At 36.5% G+C, this 13,147-nt stretch overlaps 1 protein-coding gene across 1 annotated transcript in view; it reads left to right on the top strand.

Moving 5' to 3' along the window:
• Positions 1-9,856, top strand: part of APPBP2 (amyloid beta precursor protein binding protein 2) — a 57,884-nt gene extending 48,028 nt beyond the window's left edge. The window contains exons 11-13 of the mRNA XM_046675824.1: positions 1,300-1,490; positions 2,466-2,631; positions 5,235-9,856. Of these exons, the coding sequence (XP_046531780.1) occupies positions 1,300-1,490; positions 2,466-2,631; positions 5,235-5,488 (611 nt within the window). The 3' untranslated portion in view covers positions 5,489-9,856. The remainder of the gene's footprint in view (positions 1-1,299; positions 1,491-2,465; positions 2,632-5,234) is intronic.
• Positions 9,857-13,147: the final 3,291 nt, after the last annotated feature.

Raw genomic sequence — 13,147 nt, 5'->3', positions numbered from 1 at the left:
TTTCTTATTTTAACTTTTGTTCTAATCACTACTAAGGCCCCTTTATTTAAGGCGTTTATTTTGCTAACATTGCTTGGGTCACCCATATGGTAATTCCATGCATGTTGGATAAGTTTTACCTTAATTCTGGAATGGGTTTTTTTCACCCTCCCTTTAGGTTTGCATTTGTAAAGTTACACTAGTAATACATAATGAATGTCAAAAATTAAAAGTTAGGAAAGAGAAAAAAATAAATTCTCACCTCAAATCCCACCAATCCAGAATCAACATTTTGATGAATATTTCTTTTAGACTTTTCTTTCTTCAAACAATGAAATGAATGAGTGTATTTTTCTAGTTTTAAAATCTTTTTTCGCTTGATATATTATGAACATTTTTCCATTTCAATACGTGTAAGTATATGTCCCTTTTTTCCCTAATGTTTTTAACTTCACCTCTGTTTTGGGGCTGATAGTGTTTTTAACCTTTTGTTGTTTTAAAATGCCGCAGTGAACTAAAATCTCTTTTACTTGTGTGCACATGGGCAGTTTTCCTAGAAATAAAATCACCTGGTAAAAGAATACAGTCATGTGCTGTGTAATGACATTTTGAATATATGGTGGTGGTCCCATAAGATTCGTACCATATAGTCTAGGTGAGTAGTAGGCTATACCGTCTAGGTTTGTGTGAGTATACTCTGATATTTGCACATCAAAATGGCATCACAATGTGTTTCTCAGAACATGTCCCTCTCGTTAAGCAATGCATGACTGTGTATTTTTAAGACTTTAAATCGAATTTGAAAGTCTTGAATGTGACTTTGAAATTGAACTGTCTTCTGGCCTGGTTTGGTTGGTCAAGTGAGTAGGAGGAAACCAGTTCTTTTAGTTGTATTTGGTTAAAGGTTATATTTTATAAAGTATGATTTCAGAATTTTCAACAATGCTTAGGTACTCCTTGACATAGTTTAGTAACTTAAAAAATTTGTCTTCTCCTTCTTTTCTTTCTTTCATTTGTTTTTAAAAAAGAAATTTACATCAGCAAAGTATAATAGTCTAGTAAAATAGAATTTCTGCAAAATAATTTGATGTATACCATTTTTTTCTTAAATTTGAAATTCTTTACACTATGCAAAATAGAATGACCCCCAAAAGTGTATTTTTTTCATTAGAGTAGAATACTTATCTTTACCGTTCTAAACCATAACCACATATAAATATGTATAACAGACATTTATATAGTCTAATTTTAAATTATATGCTCTAGTCAGTTTTGATAGATGGCTTGGAAGTATGCTAATTTTATTGCTTTCTTATTCAGCACTTATTTTAGAGGAGATTGCAATTGACTGTCATAATAAAGAAACTGAACAGAGGCTGCTTCAAGAAGCTCATGATTTGCACCTGTCTTCACTCCAACTAGCTAAAAAAGCTTTTGGGGAATTTAATGTACAGACTGCAAAACACTATGGAAACCTTGGAAGACTTTATCAGTCAATGAGAAAATTTAAGGTAGAAGCATGTTTTACTGTATTTTTCTCTTTCTAAATAATCTTAGATAATAAAGTACAATCTTAAATAATAAATAATACATCTTTAGTAATCTTAAATAATAAAGTATGTATTTATTATACTCCTACCTTATTCCACCAAAGAATTGAAAAATAGCTAATATAAAACAACATAGGCAAAATATAAATAAAATTCAAAAATTCAGACCTTGAAAAAATAAGAAATGTCTCAAACCATAAAGTCTAATGAAGTTATTATAGGTAGACTTAAAACATAGCTTTTAGCTGGATTAATTACAGAGCTTAGTAGAATGCCTATCATATAGTAGGTATACAAGGAGTGTCAAATATTTTGAGTATTACTCATTGTAGCTATAAAAATTTACTGAGTTTAGTTCCCTTTTTGAATTTTGGGTTACAAATTCTTAATATTGTCTGTTTTAGGGTTGCAATAAGGAAAGGGTGAGAGTCACTGCCTAAGACATTAATTTTTACCTGAAAATCAATCTACATATCCCTCAATTAACCTGAGTTTAGTTTGTTGGAATAAACATTGTCAAAACTCAAAAAAATGAAATGGTACTCCTATGTAATTAACATACTATAGTATGAAGCTTCTTAACAGAGTTCAATTAAATTTTGGAGTTTGTTAACTGAAAAGCTAGTTTTCATTTTAGAATGTTTTAATGTTAATTTCATTTCTTCTAACAATTTTTTGTTACCAGGAGAAGTTTTCTCTTCTCATTTTTGGTATAGGACACTATTACCAACGTCAGCTTATGTGCATAGCTTCCGAAAACCAGTAATGCTTCTCATAGGCAACTTTTGGAATAACATATTAAGTTCTCAGATCTGATAACCTTAGGTCATCCATAAGATGTCTCTGGCATTTAGAAGAATCTTGCTCATTGGGTAAGAATTGTTGACATAAGGAAAAGTATGAACTGATGGTTACTGTAGCTTAATTATTTTTCAGGAAGCTGAAGAAATGCACATCAAAGCAATTCAGATTAAAGAGCAACTTCTTGGTCAAGAAGATTATGAAGTAGCACTTTCAGTGGGACATCTAGCTTCTTTATATAATTATGACATGAATCAGTATGAAAACGCTGAGAAACTTTATTTGCGATCTATAGCAATTGGTATGTTATTTTAAGATTTTCTTAGTCAGTTGATTAGAGGTCAACACATCTTAGATGTTATACAAGGGAAATGTTATTACTAAGTCTTAAATGAGTTAATTGCTGCTAAGGATATCCAGGAACCACCCAGAATTCATCTGGAACATTTTACGAAAGATGATTTATTGATATTGAAGCCAGTGGTAAGAAGGATGAAAGTAGTGTGTCAAATATAGGCAAAAGTAGTTATTGTAAACTATTTGTGTAACTACTACACCCATTCTCCTCTCCCTCCCTTTGCTGACTTTAACATCATAGGTCAGGTTTACCTGTTTTCAAACTTGATATTAAATGGAATCGTACAATGTATGTTTTATATGTCTGGTTTCTTTTGGTGAACATCAGTTGTGAAATCCATCTGTGGTGTTACATATCGCAGTTGCTTGCTAATTTCTGGTGCTATATAATATTTTATTGGATTAGTATATCATTATTTATCTGTTCTATTAGTGGATATTCAAAATAGTTGGATTGATTCCAGTTCAGGTCTATTACAAAATAAGGTACTGTAGTCATCATCTAATATTGACTCTTCCCCATTTGGGGCCAGCCTGGTGGCGTAGTGGTTAAGTTCTCACGCTTCACTTTGGCGGCTTGGGGTTCACAGGTTTGGGTCCTGGGCACTGACCTACATACCACTTATCAAGCCTGGGCAGCATCCCACAGACAAAATGGAGGAAGATTAGCATAGATATTAGCTCAGGGACAATCTTCCTGACCAACAAAACAAAACAAAACATAAAACACACCCCAAAAGCCTTTTCCCCATTTTTATAATGAATTGTCCGTTGTTTCCTTATTGTTTTATAGATGATCTTTGTATACTATCGATATAACAAGTCTTTTATTGGTTATATGTGTTGCAGATAACTCTCACTCTACTATTCATTTCTTTTCTTTTTCTTTTTTTTTTTTTGAGTAAGATTAGCCCTGAGCTAACATCTGCCGCCAATCCTCCTCTTTTTGCTGAGGAAGACTGGCCCTGAGCTAACATCTGTGCCCATCTTCCTCTACTTTATATGTGGGACACCTGCCACAGCATGGCGTGCCAAGCGGTGCCATGTCCGCACCTGGGATCCGTACCGGTGACGCCCAGGCCGCTGAAGCAGAACATGTGCACTTAACCACTGCGCCACTTGGCCAGACCCTACTATTCATTTCTTAATGGTGCCTTTCAGAGAACAGAAGTTAAAAATTTTAATGTAATCAAATATATTTGTTTTTTATTTTACGGTTAGCATTTTTTGTATTCTGTTTAAGAACTCTTTTCCTACCCTAAACTCATAAAGATATTCTTTTAGAAGATTACCTTCTGGAAACTGTTTTACTGTTCACAACTTGAGCTACAAACCTGAAATTGATTTTTTGTTTATGGTGTGAGATAGGGAACGATTTTCTTTTTCTCTATGAGTATACAGTTGACCTAGGACCATTTTTTCAAGACGTTCTTTCCTCTCTGCTCTGCTACCTTTGTCAGAAATCATGTATCCGTGTATATGTGGATTCCCCGTTATCCATGATATTTTGACTTAATCCTAAAATAAAGATAAGTTTTAGATTGTTAACCCACAGTACTACGAAGAAAACCTGTGCTATGTAGAGTTCAGTCTTTGTTTACAGTTTTCTTTGTCTTTAGCCTGAAGGTATATACTCAGAATACTGTGTTCGAAATTTACTTGGGTTATTTACTCTCATCTCCCCTTCCCATCAGTGTAGTTATTCCTTTGCAAGATAATTAGGTTTATTTGTTTATGTTTGTATGACGTTCCCCCCATCTTTGTTAATTTTTTCTCAGTATGTAAAATATTACTGTTCTAAATGTCAGAACTATTTAGGAAGGTATGCTCACAGCTGTGTGATTTCCCCTAATTTCTTCTACTCACTTCCCACCCACCCCCAAGGGTAACTAATCTCAATAGTTTCTCATTTTATCGTTTCTGTGTATCTTTTTGCACAAATGTTCAAGATACATAAATATTTTATTTTCCCTTTCTTATATAAAAGATAGCATACTATAGGTACTTTTTGTACTTTGCTTTTTTTTTTTAACTAAATATACCATGTAAATCACTGTGTTGGTTCATAGAGAGCTGAGAGCTTCCTCCTCTGTGTACAGCTCTATGGTATGCCATTGAGAGTGTGAACCATGTTAGACTGAACCATTCCCCTCTACTTTAATTTGTTTCTCGTGTTTTCCAGTTACAAACAGTGCTACAGTGGATAGCCTTGTGCATATGTTTTTTCTATTGTTGTTGATGCTGTCATTCTCCTTTACTTTCACATCTCTGCAAATCAGTCCCTTAAATCTGTGAAACATTATAGTTTTATTCCAGTGAGGCCAACTGCTTTAGACAAGAGAAAATTTTTGTTTAAGGTTTGGAGATAGCTTATAAGTAGGACTGGGTTGGAGAGTTCTGATACAAGAATTAAATCTCTTTCTTTAAAGGGAATGAAACCAAGCCACCCTATTTAAAGAACTGAACCTGTGTTGTCTTATAGAAATCGTTTGTTGCTTCATTATTTGAGCTTATTTTCTTTCTTTTTCTTTTTTTTTTTATTTTCAGGGAAGAAACTTTTTGGTGAAGGCTACAGTGGACTAGAATATGATTACCGAGGTCTCATTAAACTTTACAACTCCATTGGAAACTATGAGAAAGTGTTCGAATATCACAATGTTCTGTCTAACTGGAACCGGTTGCGAGATCGGCAGTATTCAGTGACCGATGCTCTTGAAGACGTCAACACCAGCCCCCAGTCCACTGAAGAAGTGGTGCAGTCCTTCCTCATTTCTCAGAATGTGGAGGGACCCAGCTGCTGAGGGAGGACCTCAGTTAACTAATTTACCTTTTCCCAGATTCCAGGGAATTCATACTGTGAAATCAAAACCATGTTGTTTTTTGGGGGCTGGAATTTGCATTGAAACACTGGTCCAGTCCATTGACCCTATTTGGGTGATCCCTATCTTGCAGAGTGTCTGTAGGAATAAGCATATATTCAGTTATATTCAGCATGTACCCGCATGTTTAAGTAGTCTGGCCCATATTTTCAACCTAGTAGAACAAACTCCAGGAAATCTTTCTTTTTTTTCTTTTTAAAAAATAATTCATTTTGCAGAAAGCCCGAAGGAAAAAAGAACCCCTAAATAAAACTATTTGAGTTTAAAAGAGTTGCATTCTTATTATGTAAGGATGATTTTAACAACTTTTTAACATATAATTCTTCCTTGTGAAGGTATTCAATACTGTATTGTAGAGAAATTTTATGGGGAAAATCTTTATATGTAGTATGGAAAAGTTAACACAAGTACCAGTAGAAGAGGGACATCCTGACTTAGGTTTGGCTCCCTTCCCCAGAGAAGTGATGCAGGCACGCCAGAGCTCTGTTACAGGGAAGGACTGCCACACTCATCTGAACTGGACCAGTGTTGATCTGTAAGTAATAGAAAAGCTGGTAGACCAGCAATTTTAACTCTTTGGTTGTTTTGGGTGTTTTTTTTTGGGGGGGGGGGGGTTTGGTACAACAATGCAAGATGCTCTGATAGCATTTGCTAACAGGACCAGGAAGATCTAAAAAGGACCAGCCTAATGTAGAAAGGGGTTATTTGGACCAGAGGCTTTAGATTATTATTTTAGCCCCAGAATATACTTTTATCAGTAGAATGATTTCATTTAGATGTATAATGAAAAGTGATAATGTAAAAATTATATTCATGTCATAGACACCAAACTAGAGAAATCTGGCAATTTCAGTGGCATATCTTTAGTCAAGGGACACAGATGGCAATGCCATAAGCAAGTCTATAAATATCTGCTGCTGCTGTCCCCCTTGTTTTAAATGTTACCCTAATAATCAACGCGATTAACAAATGCATTAGCTAAGAGTCGTGAAATAGCTCATGTCTGGATGGGAATTTTAGGTTACTATATGTTTTTGTGGGGATTAATGGAAAAATGAATGCCCAAAAATAAGCAAGTCTTCTTAGAAATCCTTCATTTTTATGGTAAATAATAGTATAACTACATCATTTTATTTCAAATTCAAGAGTCAGATGGGAAAGATCCCCGAATGATAGATCTATTTCACTAAGTTGTCTTTCTGTTCATTGGGTTTTTATTTTTTATTTTTTTTTAAGCCAGTCAGGTTATTTAATGTTGAGGTAATATTCAAATTTGAGAAGTTGTGACATGTAGCAATCCAAGAAAACAGAAAGGTCTTTTGCTGTTACCTCAATTCTTATTATAGTGGCCTATTTGGTGCCTCTGTAGTTAAGAATCAGGGTTTTCCCCCCTATTTTCAGGGGTCCATGACTTGGCTGTTAGAGGTGTCACTCCTGGCTGATGCTTGGAGTAGTCTGTGGGTGAGTGGATGTGTGTTGAATTTTGGTTTTCTTTTAACATGCGCATTGGTGGGGGAGGGGGAAAAGAATCTAAACTGTCTGCCACATTGAATACAGAAAAATTAATTGGAGATTTCAGATAAATTTGATTTTAATCACTTTTTTGAACTTCCCAAATATAACCTTGTTTAAGATTGTTATTTGCAGTCTTGTTAGTTATGAGCCAGTGTTTTTAAGTTCCCAGGAAGGGATTGACTGGGGGAGGTACCCAAAAAGATGAAGCAAGCCCAGATCCTAAGATTATAACTTTGTGTTCTCGAAACCTGGGTTTATTCCTCAAATTGAATTATTCTCTTTTTAATTTTGAAAAGAGTACATTTGCGCAACTGCACCTCCCCCTCCCAGATAATTGTAATCTAATGCCAAGAGGCACCTCTTTATTTAATTACCAAATAGTCTGTGTGACCAAGGACTAACATTTTTAAGTTACTCAGCTCTATCCTCGTGGGCCTATATATTTAATACCTCCAAAGATATTTTCAGGATAGGCTTTGTATACTTTTGTTGGTTATTTAGAGTCCTGTGGTATGTTTGTGGTACAGGAATGTCATGGTAAATTGTTTTTCAATAAATATTTTGAAACTTATGTTTCCATATGAAGTTTTTTTCTTTTAAGCAATCTGTATTTTTTAGTTTTGTGCACATTTAGTGTTTCCTAGGATAAAATCAAGCAAATGACTCAAGGCCTCATCCTCTCTAATGCAGTTTGAACTCAGTTTAGCTCACATTCAGTGATGGAGCAACATGATACTGAGAAGCCTAGGATCACAGGGTGAAACGTTAAGTGGCAGCCAGTTTTTCTAAAAAAACATCCTTATAGGTAGTTTTCCTCTTATTGCCACTGCTTTAATGTAGTTTTCTGTAAATCCATACACTTTGATTTAATGCAAACACTCTGGGTTGAGAAGAGATTGCCAGTTTCTGTTAGTGATGTAACTTAATGTGCTCTTATTTCTGATTCTAATGAAGACTAAGACCCTAATAATTTTGAGTATGGGATTTACCCTTTTAGTAGGGATGTTTAGGGTAAGTTAGAGAGGTGAATGTCACCATGATTTATGGGATTAAACAAGAACTCAAAGGAAGAAAAGAATAAAATTTACCTCACGATAACCAATAGCTTGCACAAACTTTTCATATATTGTTGGGATTGTGTTTAAGGAAGCCTAGACCAACTTAAAGATTTTTCCGGAAGTTCAGTAAAGTAATGTTAAATAAGGGGCCTTTGGTCTCATCCTTCCCTGACTTTCATTTCTTCTCTCTTACCCAGTCTTTTTCCTAAAGTTTGGTGCTACTCAAGTTGGTGCATCAGGGAGCTCAGACACTTAATGTGCCACACGAGTGGTCAGTCCCTCCTGCATTCAGTTTAATAGAGCTGATTGGGGTTTTTAGACCATAATTTTTATGGGTCCCCAAAGCTGACTTTGCCCAAAGCATTAGGACCCTTATTACCCTCAAAGCTCTGTCTCCGCTTGATGAGAAGTGAACTCACCTTTGCTTTGTGCTAATGCCCGCGTGGGTACGCTTTCATTGGTGAAAATAAAAGATTTGACAAAGACCTTTGTTCCTAGCCTGTTTGGGACGAGTTCATAATATTGTGAAACTTAACTACAGAGGCTGGAATCTTAGAAATGAGGGAGTGCCGTTTGGCTGCTCGTTGTAGTGCAAACACAGTGCCGAGCAGTAAACCCACGCCTCGAACCCGGTGGAAGGTCTTGGCCGTACTCTACACAGCGAATGTGTGGCTTGCTAAGTAGCAGGTATTGTTAACTGCCGCTCGGTTTTTATATTTTCCCCTGAATTTGTAGCCTTGCTGCTTTCAAACTCTTCTTTTTCTGAATGGCAAAGTTACTACTGGAAAAATACTTATTTATACGTACAAACTTTTTTAAGGGTTTTATTTTTGCTTTAAAACTTAATGTATGTATTTCACCTCTTGGCACTGAAGCACCTCAGTTCTTGCTAGGAAGTTCTTTTTTTAAATCTGACATTTGGATTAATCTCCAGCTTGAACCCTAGTAGTTGTATTGTCCACAAATCTCAGGAATGTTTTAGGCAGAAAACTGGTTTTACCCTGTTGGTGAGCTGAAGTGTGCTTTAGGATTTATTAAATAAAACTATTCTTTAATTGCAATCCTAGGTATCTATAGCATGAGTGGCCTTAGTGAGTTTGTTGAAGTGCACATTTTTTTCAAAAGTAAAATTTAATATTAAAAATATATGATATATATAGATATCTAGAAACCTTGGTTTGTGGTGCACAAGTTAAGTGTTGGATCACTAAATAACTGTTGCAGGTACCATTTGTGTAACATGACTCATTTCTATATACTCCTTTTATGGGAAGCTATGTTGCCATGGTAACTAAAACTTTTCAATTTAGTTCTACTTTTATGATGTGAATGAATGCTACATTTTATTAAATATTACCAAGTCAGTACTATTTTTGTACTTTATTAAGCAACAGGGGATTTTAGTTTAATAGACTCAGAAAGCTCTTAATGAAACAATTAAAAGCAAATCACTAACAATTCTTTACATGAAAATCCCCACTAATAGTGCCACAGTAATTTCTATAGAAATATCTAAGATCATTGATAGATTTTTTAAGACAATTCTTCATTGTGTCACAATGACCTTTCATATCATCCTTATCACAAACTTGTAGTGCCCACCATTGTTTGTAACCATTAAACCATACTAAGTATGTTTGTAACCAGCATTGTGATATATTCTGTACTTGTATTGCTAAAAATGAATTGTTGACCTAATAAATATAGTGTTCCTGCACTCAGAGTGTATGTTTCCAATTTAGTTGTGATCACTTTTGATTGGGATTTGGGATTATTTGAACATCACAGACTGTTTTTATTAGAGAAGAGTGTGAGAGAAACTCTTGGAACTAGAACAAAAGTGCTCTTGTTCAAGAAGAGTAAGATGTGGAGGAGGCGCATGGTAGCAGCTTCTGGAGATGGCGCTCATGAAAGTGCTTTGGCAAAAGACAAAGGACTGCGGTAATGAGGGGAGTCTTTAGGCTTTTCAGAAGTAACTATGCTGTTCTTTTCCCTGATCTTCTAACTGAAAGTCTGAAAATAGCTGACGAGACCTGGTGCAGCTCTGCTGGCAATGGTGGAGAAAACCCTGGATTGGGGTTTCAGTTCCAGCTCCGCCTCTGAACAGTAGGAATTTGAAATACGCCATTTTAAGCTTCTTTGTGTTTCATTTCCTCATATGAATGATGAGGTCAAATTAGGTCTTTAAAAAAATCCACCGTGAAACAGCATGAAGCTTACGCACTCAAAACAGTTGGAGGAAATGAAACCAAATTTTAAAAGATTATAAAGAAAATTAACATTTAGACAAAATCACACCATCTCTTGGAATGGTCAGCACTGGCTTTTACATTTTCATGCCTTTGAACCTGCTCTTCTTGTGTATGGAATGTCATTCCCTTACTCATCTGTCAAGCTCAAAGCACAAGGGAAGCTTTCCCTCAAAGCTTGAGTTGCCTCTTCTTGGTACTTACGCAGCGTTTTCTTGAGAGCTTTGTGAAAGCCATTACCATATATAATCATATAACTTGTAAAATTAAGACTTTCCAGCTTATAAACTTTGCTGATCTGTGCATTTCTTTAACAAATTTGATAGAGAGTTTACTCCGTAATATACTATTCTAAGTGTATTAACAAATCACACCCACTTACTTTGTACACATTTACTTCTATAGTTTGAAAATTCAAGGCAAACTCACTACTCATTAGGATGGCTGCTATCAAAAAATTTAAAAGTTTTGGCAAGAACCAGCCCTCATGGCCCAGAGGTTAAAGTTTAGCATTCACTGCTTCAGTGGCCCAGTTTTGTTTCCAGTCGTGGAACCACTCCACCTGTCTGTCAGTTGCCATGCTGTGGCGGTGGCTCACGTAGAAGTAGAAGAACTTACAACTAGGATACACAACTATGTACTGGGGCTTTGGAGAGAAGAAAAAAGTGTTGGCAAGGATGTAGAGAAATTGGAACCTTTTTGCATTATTGGTGGCAGTGTAAAATGGTGCATCTACTATGGAAAACTGGTTCCTCAAAAAATTAAAAATAGGGCCAGTCCTATGGCTGAGTAGTTAAGTTCACATGCTCCGCTTTGGTGTCCCAGGGTTTCACTGGTTCAAATCCTGGGTACAGACATGGCACCGCTCATTAGGCCATGCTGAGGTGGCATACCCACATGCCCAACTAGAAGGACCCACAACTAAAATATACAACTATGTACTGGGGGGCTTTGGGGAGAAGAAGGGAAAAAAATTTAAAAATAGAATTACCATGTGGTCCAGCAATCCCTCTTCCGGGTATATACCCAAAGAAGTTGAAACCAGGCTCTTGAACAGATATTTGTACAGCCATGTTCATAGCAGCCATATTCACAGTAGCCAAAAGGTGGAAGTAACCCAAATGTTCATCAACAGATGAATAGCTAAACAAAATGTGATATATACATACAATGGAGTATCAAATCAGCCTTAAAACAAGGAAATTCTGATACATGCTACAAATATGAATGAACGTTAAGGGTATTATGCTAAATGATATGAGCCAGTCACAAAGGGATGAGGAAAGAGTAAATACTGAATGATTTCTCTTACATAAGCTATCTAGAGTAGTCAAACTCCTAGAAAGTAGAATGGCGGTAGTCAGGGCTGGGAGGAGGGGACATTGGAGAGTGGTTGCTTAATGGGTATAGCATTTCAGTTTTGCAAAATGAAGTTCTGGAGATTGGTTGCACACAATGTGAATGTAATTAATATTCCTGAACTGTATACTTAAGATGGTAAGCTTTATAAGTTAACTACAATTTAAAAAAAAATTTCGGAACAAAGGCTTTCAACTTGCATAAGCAGTTAAATGAGACGTGAACAAAGTTTGAAAAAATCTGATCACTTTCAGGCAGTGCCTTGATAAACCTCAAGTGGGATTTATTTCTGAATGAGAACGTTTATGTGTTGAAGTTGATTGGCGTTTAAATTCTTGCTCGGCACAGAATCAGGCTTGTTTTTTCACTCTGCTGCTGCTTAAATAGTTTGCGTATTTTTCTTTGCTGTTATTGGCTGTGACCCATCGCCAGCCCACGTTTGGCATCTGTTATGTCACTGTCAGAGGAATCAAATTCTCTACACACACACCCACGCACACACAAAAGACAAGAGTTATTTAAAAAATACCTTTGGGGCTTTTTGACTGGAATGAAGTTTACCTAGTATATATTTGATCATTCAAATCAAGTCTTTAACCTTTAGTTTTTAGAAGTAGGGTTTACCCAAAGGCAGAAGGGGGGAGTTCTAGGGAGGCAGGGAGCTTATGATGAGAACGAGGACTTCGGAGTTCAGAGGAGCTGCCTTTCACCAGCTGTTGGGCCTTAGGCGAATTACTCCATTTCTGAGCTTGGCCCGTCATCTGTCAGGTGAAGAGGACACTACCCATCTCATGGATTATTATGAAGATTAGATAAAATGAATGCCATGTCTGGGTCAGTACTAGGCCCATTATAGACACTGTGGAATTGTTGGTGCCTTTCTCACTTCCTTTGCTCGAGGGTTATGGAGGGGAAGGAAGAGGGGGAGACTGAACACTGCAGTTTTCCTAAATTCATAGAGCATGACGAGTATGCCTAGCTGGATCATTCCATCTGCCAAGATGGACTCGTAAGACTCAGCTAGTCCCCAACCTCGTAGCAGTTACTCAGAGTTTTGATGATGACTAGGGTTGCACTAATAAGCTCTTTGGTTTCAGGTCAGGTTTGTGGAGGAGGAGCATTAGGTAGATTGTGTCCTTTTAAAGCTTGGTTCTGACAGAGAAGTCCCTTCAGATAAAAAAGGGAGGAGTCTCAGAAGAAAGAAGTTAGAGGAGGGAGCCTATCAAAGCCAACCAAACATTTCCAGGAAACTCAGCTCACCAGCACAACCCAGGACAGAATGGTAGTATGGACAGACTCACTCAAGTCTGAGGTTGCCCTGGGTCCTCAAAGATCTCTCTGCCCCTATGGACGTCCATATCCGTTTGCTAACTTCTCCCTGACAGAGGGCTTGTCATATC

Source organism: Equus quagga, chromosome 11, assembly GCF_021613505.1.
Source record: "Equus quagga isolate Etosha38 chromosome 11, UCLA_HA_Equagga_1.0, whole genome shotgun sequence".
Lineage (NCBI taxonomy): Eukaryota > Metazoa > Chordata > Mammalia > Perissodactyla > Equidae > Equus > Equus quagga.
Note: the sequence above shows the minus strand (reverse complement) of the source record. Positions and strands in the feature narration are given on the sequence as shown.